At 53.7% G+C, this 19,545-nt stretch overlaps 5 protein-coding genes and 1 non-coding gene across 6 annotated transcripts; 5 read left to right on the forward strand and 1 right to left on the reverse strand.

The window, feature by feature from the left end:
- Positions 1 to 1,112: 1,112 nt before the first annotated feature.
- On the forward strand, positions 1,113 to 4,821 carry HD553DRAFT_316146 (uncharacterized protein). Its single transcript, XM_046180578.1, has 6 exons — positions 1,113 to 1,242; positions 1,332 to 1,386; positions 1,488 to 1,542; positions 1,627 to 2,103; positions 2,176 to 2,894; positions 2,969 to 4,821. The coding sequence occupies exons 1-6, from the start codon at positions 1,219 to 1,221 to the stop codon at positions 4,645 to 4,647; spliced, it is 3,009 nt and encodes a 1,002-aa protein (XP_046034560.1). The 5' UTR covers positions 1,113 to 1,218; the 3' UTR covers positions 4,648 to 4,821.
- A 1,082-nt stretch (positions 4,822 to 5,903) lies between these two features.
- HD553DRAFT_316149 (uncharacterized protein) lies at positions 5,904 to 7,302 on the forward strand. The gene is made up of 5 exons (XM_046180579.1): positions 5,904 to 6,436; positions 6,507 to 6,587; positions 6,649 to 6,795; positions 6,864 to 6,949; positions 7,019 to 7,302. Exons 1-5 carry the CDS (start codon positions 5,936 to 5,938, stop codon positions 7,140 to 7,142), a joined length of 939 nt encoding a protein of 312 aa, XP_046034561.1. The 5' UTR covers positions 5,904 to 5,935; the 3' UTR covers positions 7,143 to 7,302.
- A 179-nt stretch (positions 7,303 to 7,481) lies between these two features.
- Positions 7,482 to 9,580, forward strand: HD553DRAFT_89412 (uncharacterized protein). Its single transcript, XM_046184573.1, has 2 exons — positions 7,482 to 8,457; positions 8,529 to 9,580. The coding sequence occupies exons 1-2, from the start codon at positions 7,860 to 7,862 to the stop codon at positions 9,473 to 9,475; spliced, it is 1,545 nt and encodes a 514-aa protein (XP_046034562.1). The 5' UTR covers positions 7,482 to 7,859; the 3' UTR covers positions 9,476 to 9,580.
- A 3,653-nt stretch (positions 9,581 to 13,233) lies between these two features.
- Positions 13,234 to 16,025, forward strand: HD553DRAFT_316154 (uncharacterized protein). The gene is made up of 11 exons (XM_046180580.1): positions 13,234 to 13,426; positions 13,539 to 13,600; positions 13,666 to 13,884; positions 13,944 to 14,021; positions 14,092 to 14,215; positions 14,327 to 14,384; positions 14,446 to 15,118; positions 15,234 to 15,255; positions 15,328 to 15,490; positions 15,559 to 15,741; positions 15,812 to 16,025. The coding sequence occupies exons 2-11, from the start codon at positions 13,539 to 13,541 to the stop codon at positions 15,862 to 15,864; spliced, it is 1,635 nt and encodes a 544-aa protein (XP_046034563.1). The 5' UTR covers positions 13,234 to 13,426; the 3' UTR covers positions 15,865 to 16,025.
- A 155-nt stretch (positions 16,026 to 16,180) lies between these two features.
- On the reverse strand, positions 16,181 to 17,788 carry HD553DRAFT_351785 (uncharacterized protein; the record flags this gene model as incomplete). Its single annotated transcript, XM_046183645.1, has 4 exons — positions 17,592 to 17,788; positions 16,819 to 17,522; positions 16,651 to 16,759; positions 16,181 to 16,569 (listed from the first exon to the last, which is right to left on the reverse strand). Exons 2-4 carry the CDS (start codon positions 17,494 to 17,496, stop codon positions 16,181 to 16,183), a joined length of 1,176 nt encoding a protein of 391 aa, XP_046034564.1. The 5' UTR covers positions 17,497 to 17,522; positions 17,592 to 17,788.
- Positions 17,789 to 18,563: 775 nt separating this feature from the next.
- On the forward strand, positions 18,564 to 18,652 carry HD553DRAFT_t87. The gene has a single exon. It is a non-coding gene; the product is annotated as a tRNA-Tyr (tRNA).
- Positions 18,653 to 19,545: the final 893 nt, after the last annotated feature.

Here is a 19,545-nt window from a genome sequence, read left to right on the forward strand (position 1 = left end):
ATGAATTGCTTCAGTAGCGATTTTCTTTAGGGGTTGCGCTGCAATTGCAATTATAGCCTTTGTTCGTTTCCCATCCGAGACATGATCCTCATTATGATGTGTATATGCGTGCTGATCACACAACATGCAACATCAGCATATGCGCGACCCGCTACTCGCCTGCATGAAACGGAAAAGGATACGACGGCGGGAACATGGTTCTCGGGAGTTTTCGGATATCACCGTCGTTTCATCGGTCGACCTAGCTCGCACGCGATAACCTCGTGGTACGTGGTTCTCCGACCGAGCTACCCGTTCTCTGATCTCTGAAACGTTCTTTCGCACCCGTAGGCCGTAGAGATCGTCGTGGTGACCGTCCTCTTGTTGCTTGTTGAAGGTTCGAATCGTCTGATACTCTTCGTTTGGCTCGCCCGGTCCGACCTGAGTGGACGGTCACGGTCGTACAGCGGGCCGAAGCGAGAAAGGGACCCACGCGGCATGACGTCACCAGGTTGTTCCCCCTCGTCTTCCTGCCTCCTGCCTCTCGCTTCCCTCTGTCCTCTGGGCCTCGTGGGTTGACTGACGAAGGTTGAGTCCGGGTACAGGTCTTGCTCTGATGTCGACGTCGGACCAGATTGTTGTTCTTCTCTTCTAGCTTCTTGTTGATCGCTCTGACTCTACTTTCATCCTAGGGAAGTCCAGGGTAACACCCACGAAATCGAAATTACCAGCCAGTCTCACCCAAACTCCTGTGCCTCGTTCGACCAAGTACGCGATATCGAAATAGATTCGTCCGCCTTTGCAACTCGAGCGCAACCTGGCGAGCCCTTTGCATACTTCAAGAAGACTCGGTCGGCTTTTGATCTAAATCATTCCAGTAGGACCTGTGGCTTCTCGCTCTTCTACGACGGTCTATATACACGCAACAGACGTAGGCGAAGACGAGAGCTATTTGTCCGGAAACAACGGAACCGGCCGGAAGAAACAGACTATCTATTTGTTCAGCAGTACAGCCTTCAATTAAAGTGCAGCGATCAACTCACTAGTTTCTTGACCTTAACGGTACAAGGCGGAACAGGAAGACGCATCCTGGAAATAACGCGAGACGTGAAAGAACCATCGCTCAAGACAATTGAACGCCGACTACTGTCATCTGGGCCGACCGCTTCCCCCGTAACGATAAACACGCAATTGTAGAAAGAGCATAATTCGGAGTATTTTGTGGAGTAGTCCGTAGAAATGGCAGGCGATCATCGTTGCGAGGTGAGTCCGAAAGCTTTTCTGCATTGTCGTCGCGATCGAGATGCAGAAAGCTAACAATCTGTGTCTGCGCGCGCTGCTCGCTGATACAGGTTTGCGGGGCGACCTTTACGAGACCTCAACATGTCGGTCGACACATGCGTTCCCGTAAGTCGACCCTTTTGTGCGATCGAGACTCGTCAAGCGAAAGCGAAAGTGAAGCTCATACGACATCGTAATTGCACGCGTTATCCGTTTGCTTGTTGCAGATACCGGAGACAAACCGTATCCTTGTCCTCATTGTCCGGACCGGTTCGCGAGGAGGTGAGTTTCGCAGAGTTATCCAGAGCTGGGAAGTGACGGTCATCTGACTCTTACTTCATCTTCATCGGGGCGGTTGCTTTGTAGTGACCTTTTGTCGCGGCACGTGAACAAGACCCATTGTCCCCCGGATCCTAATGCGCCCGTTCCGGTTGGGAGGAAGAAAAAGGTCAAAGATGCCGTTGTTGCTGCACCTGCACAGTCGAATGGGGATGCGGTTCAAGCTATGTCTCTGCCTGATCGGCGACAGGATGAAGCATACGGGAATGATTTGGGGAGACCGCATGGTATATGGAGAGACGGAAGCACTGGGTCTAGCAGTCAACAGACTGCTTCGTCCTCGCCTCAATACCAGCAACAGTACACGATGCCGCCGACGCAGCAGCATCTACAACAGTATCAACAGCTACAACCGCAATCGCAAGAGTTGATGGGCTGGGTCGGTTCCGGAGTCAGCGTGGGACCGCTCGCCGGGGGAGACGTGATAGAGCGGTTGGCAGCGGGAACGGGGGAATTGGACGGCGATGAGAGCGAGGATGATGATGCGTGGGACGGGCTTGCAGGGTGAGTACTGCAATATCGTCATTCATTCACCGCAAACGAGGCCGGAGCTCATAGACAGGGACCTGTTGATAGGCAACCGGGAATGTTTCAGTCGACGAACGGGTTCCCGTTGAATCCGACGATCCAGCAGATGGCCAACATGCAATTGCATCAGGTGCCGACGGGATTCGAAATGACGAGTTATGGGACTCAGGTCTATCCTCCCGCGCCACAAGCAATGCAGACGTCTCAGCCAAAGCAGCCGCCTCAGACGTATCAACAACAGCCTATGTATTACGCAGATCCGACCCGAACTTTCTCCGGTATACCAAATCAACCGGATGGCTCCGACTTTCTGGCCTCGCCTCAGCGAAACATGTCGTTCGGCTCGTGGTACCCGCCCATCTCGCCGGGCCTTATGGCTGCTCCTCCGATCCCGCCAGCGCACGACGGTTCATCATCGCCACACACGCAACAACATCAGAGCCCCGTCAACATCGGCTCGTCACCGTTGATCAATGTAGTCTCACCCGTCTCTCACAACCGCGCCGCTGGACCGAGTAACTCGTTGTCGCCCAGCTCGTCCGCTATGGGCAGACCCATGGATCTAGGATCGTCTTTGTCACCGTCATCGTCTTCTTCCGGACACATCGTCTCGCCCTTTGGCGATGGGTACTCTTCGAGCATGCCCGTGGTCAATGAACATGCGAGCTCGGCATCGAACCAAGTGTATATCACCCGACCCGTCAAGAAGCGGGCGTGTGAACAGTGCAACACTAGCAAGGTCAAATGTGATTCACAGTTGCCTTGTCGTGAGTATTATAGCGGGCTTGCCTTTCACGCGAGAAAGACGACGACAACGCTGACCGCAACGCGTCGATGACAGAAAAATGTACGATGCGGGGGATACGGTGTACTTATCCCATAGCCAAGAAGCTCGGTCGGAAGAGTCTCTCCAGTCAGGCCCCTCAACTCGGCACTGGCGGATCCGAACCGCAACCCTGGATGTACATGCAGGGTCAGGACTCTATTCGCAAACCCGAAAACTCCTTTGACAGGCGGTCCTCGATACATTTCGGGACGGCTAGCACGTCGTCGTCCACGGCGATAAATGGAGCACCCGCACAACAAGGAATGAGGAGTTCGTTCTCTGCAGTGCAAGGCCTCCGTCAATCTCAACTTGGGCGGATTCGGGACAGCTCACTTGAAGACGATGCGGTATCGACCACGTCTGGCTATACTACGAGTCACGCAGGCGATAATTCGCGAAGGGAGAGCATGGCCGATTCCATCGTCGCCGTCGAGGATGTGACTGGTGCAGGGTTGCTGCAGATGGGAGATATGGGTATTGCCCCAGCCGTCATTGAAGGTACTCTCCCACCTACTTGGTCAGGAAACGGATTGGGAACAGGAATCGAACCATCCGACGTGATGGGATTGCCCCGCCCCGGCTTTCCTACATATCAAGTCGACGGTACGATCACGCATCGGGCGCCAAGCTTGTCGGACGTCAAGGACGCTTGGAGACAATTCGCAGCGGGTCAGCAGCCTATATCCATTGGTGGCCTGGTTCCCGGCCCGCAATCTCGTCCGCCCTTTATTCATCGAGCGCGTTCAAACTCGGTTCCCGAAGTATTCCCGAAGCATCTGGTGGATCTTGCGGTCACACATTTCGCCTTGACAACGCCGCGGGCCGAGGCCGAGTCCTTTAATTTCAACCCGCCCGCTTCGATTGTCGCTTCTCCGGCGGATCTGCAAGCTGGATCGTCCTCTCCTGCGAGTGTCGTCGAGGCCGCAGCTCAGTCCGGGGCCTCGAAGCCGCAATCGATGCTGCGAGGTAGCAGCGGAAATAGCAGCATCAGTATGGTCGAAGCTATCTTACCAGCATCGAGCGACGTCAACAACAACCGAGCGGTTCATCCACCACGGCAAGATCAAGGTAGCTTTGCCATGCTTCCTGATCGAGAGGGACAAATGCCGCAAATGAACCCTCCCGCCTCTCGCCCTTCTATCGCTGTCTTCCAGCCTACTGCAGGCGGAAACGTGGCGCGACACATTCTACTACAAGGCGGATCTCAAACGTTGGCTCCGGAACGTCCTCCTAGCTTTCTCAATGCGTCTTTCATCGACACGGATCGCAACAAGTTCAAAGTGCCTGGCTTCGCCGGACAGACTGGCTTTTACGCACAACCCATCATGTCGACAAAGATGTCGTCGCTCGCCGCTCGTCCAGGCAACAAGCGCCTGCCGAGCCAAACCCTCGGTCCGGATTATCAGAAAAAAATGCCAGTGTCGATGGATTTCGGTCATCCCAGTCCTCTCACCAACTTGCAATCACCATCGCTGTTGAACAATACCCCCGCGGCGACCAGTTCTCACGCACGACGATACTCGGTCCCAGGGTGGTTGGGTGGGACCCCGTATGGTACGACAAACGAGTTTGTCGACTCGGAGAGCTCTTTCTTGCAGGCGGCCTTTCCGGGGACGATGGCAGTGCCCGAATTGACCCCTACGCAGAACCCTCTTCTTGCAGGGTTTCCTTTCCCAGTACCTTCTTACACATGAACCTTGTCCGGTAAAGTTGCGGGTAGCCGTGTATTGTAGAATGGACCTGAACCGAATGGACATTGTTTGGTTCCTCCAGGAAGAATTGTATTTGCCCTTCGTGAACTTGTATCGCCTTGTATCGTCTAGCTTTTCATCGAATCGAATGTATCGATACGCCGCCCATCCCGTCTCGTTAGCCTTTAGGAGCAGCGCCAAGTGCGAACGCCCATGTCGCTTCGGCTAGCATCAATCGGACCTTCGTCCCGGCGTTCTATCTCCTTGAACGCTTGCAAGCCTCTTACGCTAGTGATTGGTAGCGAGTTGGTCGCATTCTCTGGCATGGCTGGGGACACGTACCGAAAGCTCGCTCATTCCGTCGGGACCGACTTGCAGGTTAGGGCGTTCAGGTCAGCCACCCGATGAAGACCCTCGAAGGCCAAAAGTCGACTTGATAGACGGATCATGGGTCGTATCATCTGTGTGCTGTGCTTGCTATCAGTCCGTCAGTACCTGAACCAGACGTCAAGACGAGCTGGATACGGAACATACCGAGCGGCTGATCGGAAGATCGACGGTCCCCTCCTCGGTCAGGCACGCGAAGAATAGAAAGCTGCGCGCGCATTTGCGTCAGACAATAAGGAAACCTCCAAGCGAGAGAAGCATTCGAGTGAGACACCGGGTGGACACGCGAACCCCGAGGACAAGACCAGCCATGAGTTATCAATCTCGCCGACTCCTCCTCTCCTCCTGTTCCCACGGTAAATTCCCTCGTGAGCGTGCAAGGCGAAGCGAGTCTTCTTTTGTGGGATCAAATTGTTCCCATCCATCAATCCCTCGATCGTTTTGACGAGGCATGGTCAGACCAGGCGCGCACGCGCTCGTCGACCTCGGCCATCTTCTCAGGCTCGGGTTCGAGTTTAGGGTTCGAACATCGATCCTTTTCAAGCCTTCCGAGTTGCCGATGGCGAAAGTAATTTACCGACGCCTGGCTAGGAAACGCTGGCCGCCGCTGGGCGCACTGGGATTGATGGCCGTACGCTACCGATCTGGGAATACGAAAGGGTCGCGAATCAATCCATCTGAGACATCAGGGTCTAACCTTGCGAGTGTACTTGGCCTGAGGCGGAACTCGACCTTTTTTTCATTTCGGGTCCCTGGACGAGACTTACGTGTACTTGGGAAGAAAGGATTGATGAGATCGTACGACCTGTGTATATAAGTCTCGCGACGTGCAAAGCGCTACGGCCTCCCCTTCGCCTGCGTCCTCCCGCGCACCGCACGCAATTTACCAACCCATACCCTTCCAATGATGATATCCTCCTCGAGATTTTCCGTCCTTGGCCTCCTCTGGCTGGTCAGCTTCCTCAGACTGTGCAGCGCCGACAACGCTTTCTGCGGATGTCAGAACAGTCTGACATCGTCATACATCACCATGAACCCACCGTCGGGGCAGACGAGGTACAACTCGGCGACCCAATGCCAACAGGTTTGCTACACCGCCAGTAACCCTACTCCGGCAGTCGTTGGACGTACGAATTACCGACATTCTATGTACAGAGCTACCGATGGACAGTGTCTCTGCACAGACAAGTACCCGAGCGTGGCGTACCAGTCTAATGGGATGCCCGACGCGTGCGCCAATCCCGCCGACTACGACAACAGGATCGTGCAGACCACATTCATCAAGTATCCGGATTGCTACGCCGGTACTCCGGCCGGGATCGTCATGTCGGGGATCGCAGGGCCCGACAGCTGTTCCATCAAATGTGCCAGTTCTTTGAACATGGTCTTCTGGATGAATGCGGCAGTGAGTTTGCCCGGCCGGAAACGAGAATCCTTTTTGAAACATATAGCTGAGCCGTGTCATCTCGTTGCAGGGCGGTAATTTCCAATGTGGATGCGGAACCGTCGGAACGTTCCCAGCAAAATCAGCTACATGCGGACCCGACACCTACTTTGTGAGCTCGACCTCATCTGCGGGCCTTCATCCCCGAATGACATCCTAACCTGGCTCGTCAGATCTACTACCATACCGTAGCGCAAGCATCACAAGGTTTGAGTCGAAGAAAAGCACGCGACGAGCTCGTAAGAAGACACAAGCCCAAGGCGCTTTGCCCGAAAGGTCTCACGGCATGTCTAGTGCATGAAGGCGCATCAGCGTTCGAGGTAAGTCACAATATGTGCTTGAATCCATTGCGAGAACCTGGAGCTTATCAACTTTCATCTCGTCGCAGTGTGTCGATACGCAAAACGACATCGACTCGTGTGGCGGATGCCTTTATGGCACACCCGATGCTCCTGAGCTTACGAACGGTGTCGAGTGAGTCGGAGGCTGTCGTGGTTCATCGCCCTCACGAGCGCGACTGATGGAATCCCTTGCGTGCTTCAGCTGTTATACATCCGGAGCCGCTCTGGGAGCCGCCACCTGCTCTGATGGCGTCTGCAATATAACACAGTGCCGCAAGAGATACGAGTTGAGAGATGGATCGTGTATCAGACGAACTGGACGATGAGCGACCGGCAGGCACGGTCGGAGAATTTGATCGAACATGGAATCAGGGATGGACAGTCAGGTTTCGATTTTTGATGATTGGTACTGCCAGGACGTACGAATAGATTGTATCGAATATAGAACGTTTTCATGTAAAGACCAATAGCTCATAATTACCAGAGGGATTCAGGAAATGACAATCCACAGCGCTCGACGATCGATGAAACCCCCGGACTTTAAAATGTGAAGACGCGCTTCACGCGACGCGTTTATCGTATCGCGAAGAGGGGGGGGAGGAGGGGTTGATGATGTCTTGATTGTTACACTACTTACCCTATCGTGCGTGGTCTCGCTAGCCATCGTTCATCTGACAACGACTTCATCCTATGCGGCTCCTAGCTGCTCCCGCTGCGTCCTCGACGGTCTGGGTCGCGCCGCGTGCGATAGACGAGGAGAACGATCAGGGGACTCGGATAGACCGGACAGAGGGTGATCGGTCGTGGTCGTCAGTATGATACGCTTCGAGTACACGATCCTACCGGAGTCCTAATGAAAGCATTAGTATTCCGAATACTTTCCTAGAGCCCCACCACCTCAACGCTGGACGATAAACCCGCCGCCTCTCCAGCGGCTCGGTCCTAGTCCGGGTAGCTCTCTAGCTGCACACTGCCTCGAGAACATTGCTCTCAACATTACACGATATGAACCGGCCTCTTTCCATGGAGTTGAGGAGCGGTACATGCGCATGATCTGGAACTATCTGAGGGAGAGGTTCGAAGCGAGCAGGATGGAGGCAGGGGAACAAGCTGGACATGATGGACAGCCTTGGGCTCGGGAAGATCTGTTTCTATGGCTACTACAGCTGCAGACGAAGAGCAAGGGCGAAGCAAAAACACTTGGCAGCGAATCGACCAGCGTCAAACAGAGGCCAAGACACCATACTCAACTCGTCTCTGCACCCGAACTACTGGCCTACCTACCCACCTCGTCGCCCTTGACCATCCTGCAAATACCGCCCACTCCGTCGTTTACTCTCCTCACATCGCTCTCACTCTCGACCCACCTTTTGAACGACCAGACCATCCTCTCGCTACGGAACCTGCCGCACCTGTTTTTCCTCTTCCTTACCGCCTGTTCGGGGGTGACCGACGCGGGGATCAAGTCGTTGGCTATGAGCCTGGATTACGAGCAGGCGGTCTTGCAAGTCAAGCCGGGCGAGGCCGAAGGGAAAGGTCGAGGGTGTTGGAGGTTGAGAGGGTTGTGGCTGGATGGATGCAAGAGGGTGACGGATAACGCCATAAGGGATCTCGTCAAGTGGCCTCTGCTCAACGTGCTCTGTGAGTGAGCCCTGTCAGGTCGACGCACTGCATTCTTGTGTGCTGATTGGCACCTGCTTCTCGTCGGTCAGCTCTTGCCAACACCGGGATTAGCACCCAACCGACCTTTCCTCCCAACTCGCACTGGTTCCGAGCGGCCCCAGCAGACAGCGCCTTCCTCATCCCCCGTATCGCATCACCTTATCATTACGCCGCATCCGATCCTCAGGTCAACAAGAAGTTCCGGGCTTACCAGGCTCGATGGCCCGCTCAGTTCCGTGGCGACAACGTAGGGACGATAGAGGTGGTCGGCATGAGCGAAGAAGAGCTTAGGAGATTCCGAGGCGAGCGGGAGGTGAAGCGGAAGATCGAGGCGATCAAACGGAACACGGGCAATTCGGCCGAGAACCCGGTGTCGATCGAGCCGGACGAGATGGATCTCGTCACACCGCCGGATGAGACGACAAATTCCGCATGGAGGATGGATCGTTCGATGGCTTTTACGACGGGCTATGGTAAAATGCCATCGTGGATGGCTGCAGCTGCTCGCAATCCGATGGGCACCGGCAGAACGAGAAACGGGGGCTCGAACGCATCTAATGACGAGCTCGATTGGCTCTACCTGAGACCGCCTCCGACGGTGGCTTCGGTACGGCAAGATCTCCTGGAAAGAGCAGCTCAACGAGCGAGTTCGACGAACCGGCCGGCTCAGACGGCTCAGGTTCGATCGGTGAATCACCCGCGTCCGACTTCCTCTTCTTCCTCTTCCTCCTCCCCATTCGCCCCATCGAGTCAACGAGAAGAGATCACCCTTCAGCGGCGGAAGGGTCGGAGTAGACAGCTCGTCTCGGTCCCATACCAGATCCCGCAGACTAAACTTCGAGCGAGTCAGCAGGGGCCTGGAGACGGATGGGACTTGGGTGCGTCACGTTCGACGATACCGGCTCTGGGAACGGCAAGTCTGTCGGGTTCGAACGTGGGGTCGGCTGCTCCCCCACGGACCAAGGGGTTCTCGATGTTCAAAAAGGCCAAGCGATGAGAGTGTCCCGGATGTCAAGTATAATGATGTAAGACTAAATACCCACGCATATACCCTCTTGTCACTTCCTGGTCAGTCTCAAGGCGATTCCTATCGATTGGATCAGTGCGCTAGGTGGCTAGACCGGGCCAGGGGATGAGGAAGCGCACGACGATGGATCTCGACCTCAGCTCACGCAGAGGAGTCTCGCTTCGTCTGACCGCAGCTGCATGTTGCTGCGCCGGCCTGTCTGGTCACAGTTGCGGGATAGCAACTTCGGGACACAGGATCTCCCAAAGCCAGAGTTTTCACCTTGCTTGGTTTCTCAAGATTCCTTGCCAAATCACAGAAGACCAGTGCTGTTCTTTCTAATCATCGGATACATTACGTACCAGATCGCCGTAAGCAATAGGAGTTTTTTTACGCACATCCGCTGCAACGAGTCGTACGGAGCTACCGCCGAGGATGGATCGGTCGAAGGCCTTTCGTGCAATGTATGAAGTGTGGGCAGATTTCCGTCTGTCCTCTCGGAAAGGTTACCATCTGAGCCCGAGGTACATTCCACCCCTCCTAGTGATTTTTCCACATGCTACATTCCTTCGTCGTCCTGGTCTGTCTTGAAAGCGAGGGCCGGGTGCGTTGGCGAGATATGATGTGGGTTCAGCACAAGATGTAGTAGGAACTCCGTCAGATCTGGTGTCATTCCCTGGAAGATTGTGGCGTCCGTCAGGACAGGGTACATTTGATGGCTTTTGGCAAGATCATATAGGAGACTTGCGACCGGATTGGACTTTAGGCTCAAAATGCCGGAAATCTTAGCACCAGTGCCTCGTCGAAAGTGATCCACTTGCTTGCCTAACAAGATTGTCACGTGAGCTCGATGCAGCCCTGGTTCCATGCACATAATGGCTTTTTCAGAGCTATTCAGGTGAGGCTGACAAGACTTCCTCCGAGCATGTGTGGCACAGGCATACGTATATCCATTGCATGCAACTAGCATCGTGGTACGAGAAACTATAATCGTCAAAGTGATCACAATTTCATACTGTCTGATTAGGACACTGATCTCTGCTCCTGCTGTCGGGTCCTCTCTCGAAAGGCTTTGCGGATCGTTCGATTTGGCGAAAGAGGTTGCATGCAACCTTCTTCGAAACACATGTTCTTTTTTGTATGATGATTGCTGGCGCCGTCGGACTGTCGTCAATCATCAAGTCACACTGCTCGTCCCGTGAGGCGGGTGGCGTCTGCAAAGATGAGCAAAAGAGCACATCCTCGCCTTGTTGTCCGTCCTCACGGGTCGCGCAAGCTCTCGTCGAGACCATACGGAGCGCAACCAAGACGCGCGTTTCACATCATGCACACCCTGCGACTCTTTGAAACCAAGTCGAAGCGGATTCAGAAGCCGACAGACTTCGATGCAAAAACCGCATCGGGAGAGCATTCATGACGATGCAATAGCCTGCCCTATAACGATCAGATGACCTTGCTGGGGAGAAAATGCAGGGCCGTAGCGGAAGTCGTGTGAGACAAGCGCGTCTGCGGCCAGGCGCGACAGAGAAAGACTCTACCTATCACTCCGGGAATTAGCTCTCAAGGTCAGGGTCACACTATATCAACACCTGCTCATTTGCCGTAGCGATTCAACGCCAGGGAATGGTCGCAAAATTGATGGGTTGATAGACTCTAGCAAAGAAAAAGGTCCCGGCGCATTTCGGGCAAAAAGAAATCTCTCCAATGCGAGTCGAACGCATGACCTATTTCCAGTCATCATGCGTTCGGCGCGCGCGACGAGAAAATCGGTGATTTGCTTCCGAGCGGAAGTAATTTTGCGCGTGTCCGGTCATCATGCCATAAGCATGCCGTAACGCCTCTGAGCCAGATCTGGTGATACGTCATTTCCGTGTCGACACGAAAATGACGTGTAGGCCTGTCGCGCGTGAAGTTGGTAGAACCCTCACGTGATTCGGACCAGGGGTGGCAGGTCCGAATCACGTGAGGGTTCTACGCTTCTGGGTTTCAAGTGAATTCGCGACAACAGTGACGGGCGCAGCCGCGGACGAGAAGGCGATGCCGAAAAGTTAAAGGACCCTTCCCTTCACAGATTTGCCGAGGAGTGCGACGAGCGACGAGGTGGATCGAGTGAAACCGTTTCGGGGATCGATCTCAGAGGAGGCCAAGGAGTGTGACAGCGCGACAGCGGAATCGACCCGAAAACATCAGCTCCCCCTCCTTTGATCACGCGATCGGCCAAAGGCAGGTCTCCTGTACCTGGTCGTACGATAGGGTCGCTGCGCGCTCAGGCCTGGCCCCTCTCTTAGATCTCTTATATATCTGTATCTCTTAATTCCGTCCGGATGGACGTCAATACTAAATTTTCGCAGCTAAAGTGCCCCCCATCAGAACAAGGCGAAAGGAACGGACTTTGCACTTGGTGAGCAGTAGACGGCCAATACTAAATTTTCGCAGCTAAAGTGCCCCCCATCAGAACAAGGCGAAAGGAACGGACTTTGCACTTGTCGAGCAGTACGACGTACTACTACTGTCCTTCCTCGTAAGCAATTCAAGCACCGCATCGACCGACCACTCGACCTAACATCGATATCATTCAGACGTTAAAAACTCAGTGGCTTCTCGATCTCGGTCAAGTCTGCCGGCCGCACGATGTTCGAACTCGACGAAGCCGACTTCGAATCCCTTGCCCTCGCTGTCCAACATGAGGTTACTGAGCGGTCAGTACAGGTCTTCACGATCGGTCAGCATCGTAACCCGGCTAACCTTCCACCCTGCTACTCTTTTACGTTCTGAACCTGGCTACCGTCACCTCAGCGGGACGAGGACATGGGAGGAGGTGTTTGCAGGCAAGGATCCAAACTGGGCTGCATTCACTGTGGAACAGTCAAGTCTTGTCATTCCCAAATCACCATCTACAATCCGTCGTTGTTGGGCCCTCATCAGAGAGTTCACAGCCTATCATGAAGCTATGGCCCACAGCAACCCTGTCAAATACGTACCGAAAAGGTCCCTAGCGAAGAAAGGTTTGGGCGAGCGGGTACTCGAATTCTTGACCTGGAAGGTGAGTCACCATCACCTATATGAGATCATCGCGAAGCGCTGATGTCTTGTATGCGTCAGGTCGAGAAGAGTATCGAGCTGAACAAGGAGAGAGGCAAGGAGGGCCCCATGTCCATGCGATCTCTCGACGTCTACAGGTGGGACATGAGGACGATCCTCGTCTACAGGGCTTCGCCCGCCTTCACACAGGAACAGTTGCACACTTACGACACCCTCGTCCGCCAACACATGGTCCTTCTGAAGGATACCTACGACATCCCGATCGGGACGTCTTTTGAACGCTTGCTTCTCGGCAAATCAGACCTTCGTCGCATGGTTGAATCGCTTATAGGGGGAGTTGCGATCACTCACAACGATGTACAGGACGCCACCCTACACCTGGTCCATTACTTCACCGCATGTCGACCAGGGTCGCTCCTGACGACGAAGGTCTACTCCTCCTTTCTTCCCTGGGAGAATATCGAACTGCGCCCGAAGTGGAAGGAAGATGGATCATTCTTTGGCATCGACACATCGATCAAGCTGACTACGTTCAAGGGGTACCAGCATGTCCGCGCCATTGCGGTTACATATTTGGTTCTCAGTATGAAACACATACAAAATCAAATATTCGACATCGGGTCGTTCTTACTAGTCCTCGCCCTTCATCGCGGGATTACCGACATCACGTTGGACGACCTCGAGAAGAACACAGGGAGGTGTCCCGCTGTGATTCCATGGAATCACAGGGCCAAGGACCCTGTGTTCCTCGCCAAAAAGTCTAGAAATAGGCTATCCTCTGGACCGTTGTCCGCTGCTGCCGCGCTGGTCGGTCTCAAAAGGCTTCTTGACAAGCTTGGCATCATCGAAAGCCCCACACAACGTATTACATTCTACGGATATCGCAAATATTCCCTTACGGTGAGCTTGGATTTCATTCATACAGAGATGTCCGGTCAGCCATGGCGATCGTATGCTTAATCCGCGTGACACTTTACCATCTTTCTACTCGACCCGCACTTGAATTTGGCAGATGTATTACAATACGCTCGGGCCCACCATCGCGAAAAAGCTGGCGGGACACAAGACCAACAGGCGGGTTGGGACTGAACTGCTTTAAGATATGACGGAATGACTGACTCATGGAGTGTTACAAACAGTACTACACTCGAGGATAGCTACCTCGCTGGTATCTCAGCTTATAACCTGGCAGCCGCGATGTTTGGGGACGAAGAGGGACAAGACGGAAGCATGCAGGAACAGATCTACGATCAAGCTTTCATGCGTGCCGGTGAACCGCTTACTACTGTCCCCTTGGGGGATGCTATCAAGATGGACCCCGAGTGCATGAAGCTCGCCACTACGATCGACATTCTCCGGTGAGCGTCGCCCTATCAATATAACCACTTGCTTCGCTGATGGCTGGCATCCGCTGCAGTTACTGCGAAGCATCCAACTCGGATGCGTGGAAGAAGCTTCCCGCCTACAAGAACCACGCCGACAAACCTCCGCTCGTGTAAGTGTATCCCGTCACCGACATCTCTTTATTGAAGAGCTCACGCCTCTTCGCCTCCCCTCCATCCAAGTGTACTCCTTTACAACGCCAAGAAGGAACTGAGGAAAAGGGTAGAAAGGATGCGTCGAAGTACCAAAAAGGAAGTCTCGGCCGAGACCGACAAGATACTCCTCAAACGTTCCTATATTGAGAAGGTCAGTGTTCTGCAACCAGTTCTTCCGACGTCAATGCCTCCCTTACACCCTCCTTGTTCTTCCATCGTCATTTGCCTGCCTTGAACCTTCCATGCCCGCTGCGTCGATCAGGCCGCCCATTTCGACAAGGCCGACAAAGCTTCGACCCTTCCCCAAGCTATGGCTGCAGGTAGGTACACGCTCAGACGGTACGAGTAGAAGTAACTGACGCAGCGTTCGGCGTTGAATAGCCTTTGACGACATCGAGAAAGACCAGGCTGCCATCCTGCTACAACATTCGGAGGATGTATCGGTGGAAATTGATGTACAAGAGACCCTCGACGACGAATTGGACGACACCGACATTGATCTGGATGTGGTGGAGAACTTAGCGGCCGTCAACGCAGATGAGCAGGACGAGGATGAGGACGAAGTCGAAGTCGAATTTCAGCGTGATGAGGACGATGATGAGGACGATGATGAGGACGATGATGAGGACGAAGATGAGGACGAACATGACCAGTCTCAACACGAACCTGTCGCAGCTACGGCCTCGAAGACTTCGACCTCAGGCCCTTCGACCTCGAACGTCGAGAGATTTGGCGGTCTAGCTGGTCCTGAAGCTGATCCCGAAGCTGATCCCGAGGCCGATCCCGAAGCTGATCCCGAAGCTGATCCCGAAGCTGATCCCGAAGCTGCTGGCAAAGCTGCTCCTACCGTCGCGACTACTCGTATCGGAATGATCAAGTATCTGTTGCACCGATGTAGCGCTGAGCCCGGTGGACTCCTCTGCGAGAAATGCGTCGCCGATCCCACCTGCAGTAAGGAAGAGAAGAACAAGCTTTGGGACGGTGGGTCCGCGTATAACCACAGGAAGTCCGAGTTCCACACATCCCTGAAACTCAAATGGAGACGATTTTTGAGGTACGTGCCGTGCCTTGTTTGAACCACTGTTCGTCGACATATGCCCATAGTCTTGGACCTGACCTGTTTCCCGTCCTCCCGATCCACCCGTCCCGCCTTCCCACCGCTCTCACAGGCAAACCACGGGAAAAGAATGGGTACGGGAACCCTAGAGCGTTCACATCGCGTCTTCATCGTTGACGGTTTCCTTGAGCTCGCTATCTCCTTAGGTACGACTCACCAAGAATCATCAAGATTGCCCGTGGTGCGAGGACTACGTGGCCAAGCATCTACAAACGTTCGAACTGCACTGCGCGAAAAAGCACCTGGATGATATCCCTGAAGAGTATCGCCCGCATCTCACTGAGGTAGCCGGAAAAAAATCATCCAATTGTAAGCAGCGGGCATGATGATGGTGATATGATGTCGCATCCGGTCTTGATATTGCGTAATCGATACAGCCCGTAAGGGGAAGCAGGCGGAGCCCCAAGAGCCATTCAAAGAGCCGTATCAGTACCTCGAAGAACTCGCCGACGTCGACAACGGTCTTTCGACTCGGGTTGAAGTGATTGACTGGGCGAACAAATTTGAGAATTGGTTCGATCAAGTCGCAGTCGGATCTGAAACTTATCATGAAGAGAGACGTGAGTGGCTAGTGGCTGTTCGGCATTTGCTCCTTAAAAGTCAGAACTGACTGGCGCATGTAATTGTCAGAATCGCCTACCTTGAGCGATTTCAGTGCTACTCTCAGTGACTTCGACGCGTAAAGGCGACTTCGAACTAGAAGCGACTTTGATGATTCATATGCAATCGCGGCTACGTGACCGATAGATATATTACGAAAGACATTCGCGACATAGACATGCAAGCGACTTTGATGATTCTTATACAATCGCGGCTACGTGACCGATAGATATATTACGAAAGACATTCGCGACATAGACATGCAAGCGACTTTGATGATTCTTATGCAATCTGAATATTTACGCCCTGGATAGGTCAAACTCGGTTAGCGGGATGTCTTACCGCACACGATCAGGGCGCCGACTCACATGACCTGAAAATATGTCACCGATAGATATATTACGAAAGACATTCGGTCTCGTTCGTTTCGTTCCCGTCCTTTTCGTTCCCGTCCTTTTCATTCCCGTCCTTTTCGTTCCCGTCCTTTTCGTTCCCGTCCTTTTCGTGGTGAGCGGCAAGGTATTGGCTGAGTAGTTGTGGACTAGATGAGAGCAGTTGTCGATGGAATTCGAGGGTTTCCTTTTTGAGCTTCGCGAGAACGATGTCGGCGTCGATTCGTCGTTCCATTAGGTCGAGACGCCGTTCTTCCAAGTCTAGCTCCCGGGCGCTTTTGGCAGCACCTGGAATAAGCGCTACCGGGGAGTCCAAGATCCTGTCGATCTGATCTGCCCTTCTCTGATCCTGCGCGACCCTCTTCTCCGCAGCCTCTAGCATCTTCTTGGTCAACACTGCCGTTGTCGGTGTCAGCATACGAGACACGACACCTGGCGGCGAGGGCAATGAGACTCGATTTGCGAAAGAAGACTCACCCAGATAACCACCAGCATACAATCGAGGAAGTGCTTTGGCAGGGATCGGTTTGCCCGGTTTGCCCATCTTGCCCAGTCCAGTCAACGCATTGATCATGTCGATAATACTCTATGGGGGAGTTACATCAGCAGGTGGCCTCCCCATTCGATGCTGCAGGCAGTACTTACCTGGTTCACCGCCGCCTCTGCCGTAACTCGCTGCTCGATCTCGGTATCATTATCGCCATCCTCATCAGCGTCATCCTGAAGCTCGAGCTCCTTGTCCTTCTTCTCTTTGGCCGCCTTGTCTTTCTTCTCTTTGGCCGCTTTGGCCGCCTCTTTCCTCTTCTCTTCGGCCGCCTTGTCCTTGTCTTCCGCCTCTTTCGCCGCGGCCTGCTGGTCCTCATCCGCCTCGCTCTCCTCAAATCCCCTGCTCGGCCCCGGCCTCGCCATTCCCCGTCCCCTTCCCCCCCTCCCTCTCGGCCTGCCTCGTCGCGATGTAGTTCCTCTGGTAGTATTCGAAGGCTCATCATCGTTAACGTCCTGGTCCTCGGCGAGGAACGGCCTTACGGTCGAACCTCTAGGTAGGGAAGCTAACTGGTCCGCAGCAGCGAAACCGTCGACAGGTCGATCTCGATCCCTCGAGGCGAAAGGAGCGTCATCCTCGTCCAGTTCGAGATCAATAGAGACGGCAGTCGCATCAGAGATCCTGTTACGATGTTGATTTTGTCGAGGTACCGGTCTGGGCGCGACAGATCCGACAGAGGTTGTTTGTTGATCATGTTTTTGATGTTTGCTTTTTCGGGGCGGAGTCGAGCCAGTAGCAGTAGTTTCGTAGTTCCTTTTGGTTGATTTGGTTGTAGACATCTTTTGTGATCTTGTGACGTGTGAATCTGATCAGTCGTCACGTGATCAGTTGTCACGCGATGCTGATTCGACCTCGTCATATTGTCTCAACTCACCCAAGGGCTCGATAGATCCGTTCGCCAACTAATCCTGAGGTTCGCAAAGGGCTATTTAGGCTAGAGACTAGGAGACTTGACGGAAACGGTGTATAGCTTTATATATCTTCCTCTGGCCTCCAGCCTCTCACCGCTGTCTGGACCATCGAGCATCGATGGTCCAATCACCCTTTTTGGATCGATCACCTAATGCGCACAGACTCTCATCTCGCTGCATTCTTTTCGCCCCTTTCCCCTTTCGATGAGCCATGTCACATTTCGCTTAGACGCTTATCTCTCGGGGCTGTGTTGTGACGTTATGTCCGGACGTACCTTGTTGCGACCGTGCACCCTGAGACATGCTGATCCACAGACGTCGGACCAAGGGGTAAACGAGACGCGATGAAACGCAACATTTCCGGGTTGAAAGAAGGTCACGAGCTGTAACTGGGCGGTGGGGTCGGGAGCCGCTTTGATGGCTGCACGAGCGACCCTTTGATAGTGCGCGATAGATACGGTCAGGCAAACAATCGAGTCTTGTACAAGACGCCATTCGTCATAGCCCAGTTGGCAGGAAGCCAGGGACGTGATGGTCAAACTGGTTCGATGGGACGATCTCCCTAGCTCTATATAGCTACCTCTCACCGTCGCCTAATTCGCCTAACCCGTCGATCGATCGCCCACTCATCCTTTTTGATCGATCACAGACCCGCACCTCGCTAACCGTCGAATGAGCCATGTCATATCTCGCTTAGATGGTTTGCTTCCCGAGGCTGTGCTGTGATCTCATGATCGGCAGATCCGGGGCACACGATGACGCTCCCTGTTGCCAATCTCCACCCGACGACATCCTGATCAAGACACGGGGTAAGTGAGACGCGATGAAACGTAACATTCGCGTATGGGCTAGCGCGGACGGCGGAAGCAAAACAGTGACGGCTATACGTTCATGCATTAGTTCAGTTTGTAATGCAACTGACGTTGAGCATGATGCTCGCTGTAGCTCAGTGGCAGAGCGAGGGACTGTAATTGTACGAGCGTTTGGCATCCCTCGGTCCTCTGTTCGATCCAGAGTAGCGAGAAATCTTTTTTTTCTTTTACGCTCAACGGCATCGTTGACGCTTCCTTTTGTCCGCTTGACTCCCTCTCGTTAACACCGCTTGGGCATCAACCTTGCCCGATCATAGACCGTCATTCGGAAGTCTCAGCCAGGCCTAACATCTGACACCATCCATCAGACAACTTCAAGCTGTTAAGGATGTCGGATGTCTTGGGAGCCGCTTCCCATGACACTTCCGCTGAGGCTGAGCCTGCTCTGGAACTGACCCCAATCAAAGTTGAACCCCCTACGCCTTTGCAAACCGCACAAGCTGTCTATTCAAACAATCTGATCATGTCTCTGGTCTACCGCTTTGTTATGGACCAAACAGACCTAGGTCGATGCTTGCTTGTCTTGGAAGAGGAATACGAGCCCGCTGAACGCATTCAGATTGGGCTCAGGAGAGCAATTACAGTCCCTCGCTCTACCAACTGAGCTATAGAGAGTCATATGTCCCCCACCAACCCTCTGTGACATCGATCTCATCAACAGGTAGTCCACCCAATCGATTCGTCTCCAATCAGCAAGCACCAACTCTTGTACAAGGTTCAGTGGTCACGTTACATCCCCTCGCCTACCAACTGAGCTATAGAGAGTCATATGTCCCCCACCAACCTTCTGTGACATCGATCTCATCAACAGGTAGTCCACCCAATCGATTCGTCTCCAATCAGCAAGCACCAACTCTTGTACAAGGCTCAGTGGTCACGTTACATCCCCTCGCCTACCAACTGAGCTATAGAGAGTCATATGTCCCCCACCAACCCTCTGTGACATCGATCTCATCAACAGGTAGTCCACCCAATCGATTCGTCTCCAATCAGCAAGCACCAACTCTTGTACAAGGTTCAGTGGTCACGTTACATCCCCTCGCCT

The sequence above is a fragment of the Filobasidium floriforme genome (assembly GCF_021052385.1).
Source record: "Filobasidium floriforme strain CBS 6241 chromosome Unknown HD553scaffold_19, whole genome shotgun sequence".
NCBI classification, from domain to species: domain Eukaryota; kingdom Fungi; phylum Basidiomycota; class Tremellomycetes; order Filobasidiales; family Filobasidiaceae; genus Filobasidium; species Filobasidium floriforme.

What these genes read in the sequence shown, in the direction of transcription:
- HD553DRAFT_316146 (XM_046180578.1), top strand. Translation starts at nt 1,219, where the DNA reads ATGGCAGGCGATCATCGTTGCGAG. An exon ending in CCGGACCGGTTCGCGAGGAG is followed by an intron (nt 1,543 to 1,626) that starts GTGAGTTTCGCA and finishes GTTGCTTTGTAG; the next exon opens with TGACCTTTTGTCGCGGCACG. An exon ending in TGATTCACAGTTGCCTTGTC is followed by an intron (nt 2,895 to 2,968) that starts GTGAGTATTATA and finishes CGTCGATGACAG; the next exon opens with AAAAATGTACGATGCGGGGG.
- HD553DRAFT_316149 (XM_046180579.1), top strand. Translation starts at nt 5,936, where the DNA reads ATGATGATATCCTCCTCGAGATTTTCCGTCCTTGGCCTCCTCTGGCTG. An exon ending in TCTTCTGGATGAATGCGGCA is followed by an intron (nt 6,437 to 6,506) that starts GTGAGTTTGCCC and finishes ATCTCGTTGCAG; the next exon opens with GGCGGTAATTTCCAATGTGG. An exon ending in GAGCTTACGAACGGTGTCGA is followed by an intron (nt 6,950 to 7,018) that starts GTGAGTCGGAGG and finishes TGCGTGCTTCAG; the next exon opens with CTGTTATACATCCGGAGCCG.
- HD553DRAFT_89412 (XM_046184573.1), top strand. Translation starts at nt 7,860, where the DNA reads ATGCGCATGATCTGGAACTATCTGAGGGAGAGGTTCGAAGCGAGCAGG. An exon ending in GCCTCTGCTCAACGTGCTCT is followed by an intron (nt 8,458 to 8,528) that starts GTGAGTGAGCCC and finishes CTCGTCGGTCAG; the next exon opens with CTCTTGCCAACACCGGGATT.
- HD553DRAFT_316154 (XM_046180580.1), top strand. Translation starts at nt 13,539, where the DNA reads ATGTATTACAATACGCTCGGGCCCACCATCGCGAAAAAGCTGGCGGGA. An exon ending in GCCGACAAACCTCCGCTCGT is followed by an intron (nt 14,022 to 14,091) that starts GTAAGTGTATCC and finishes CCTCCATCCAAG; the next exon opens with TGTACTCCTTTACAACGCCA. An exon ending in TCCCCAAGCTATGGCTGCAG is followed by an intron (nt 14,385 to 14,445) that starts GTAGGTACACGC and finishes GGCGTTGAATAG; the next exon opens with CCTTTGACGACATCGAGAAA.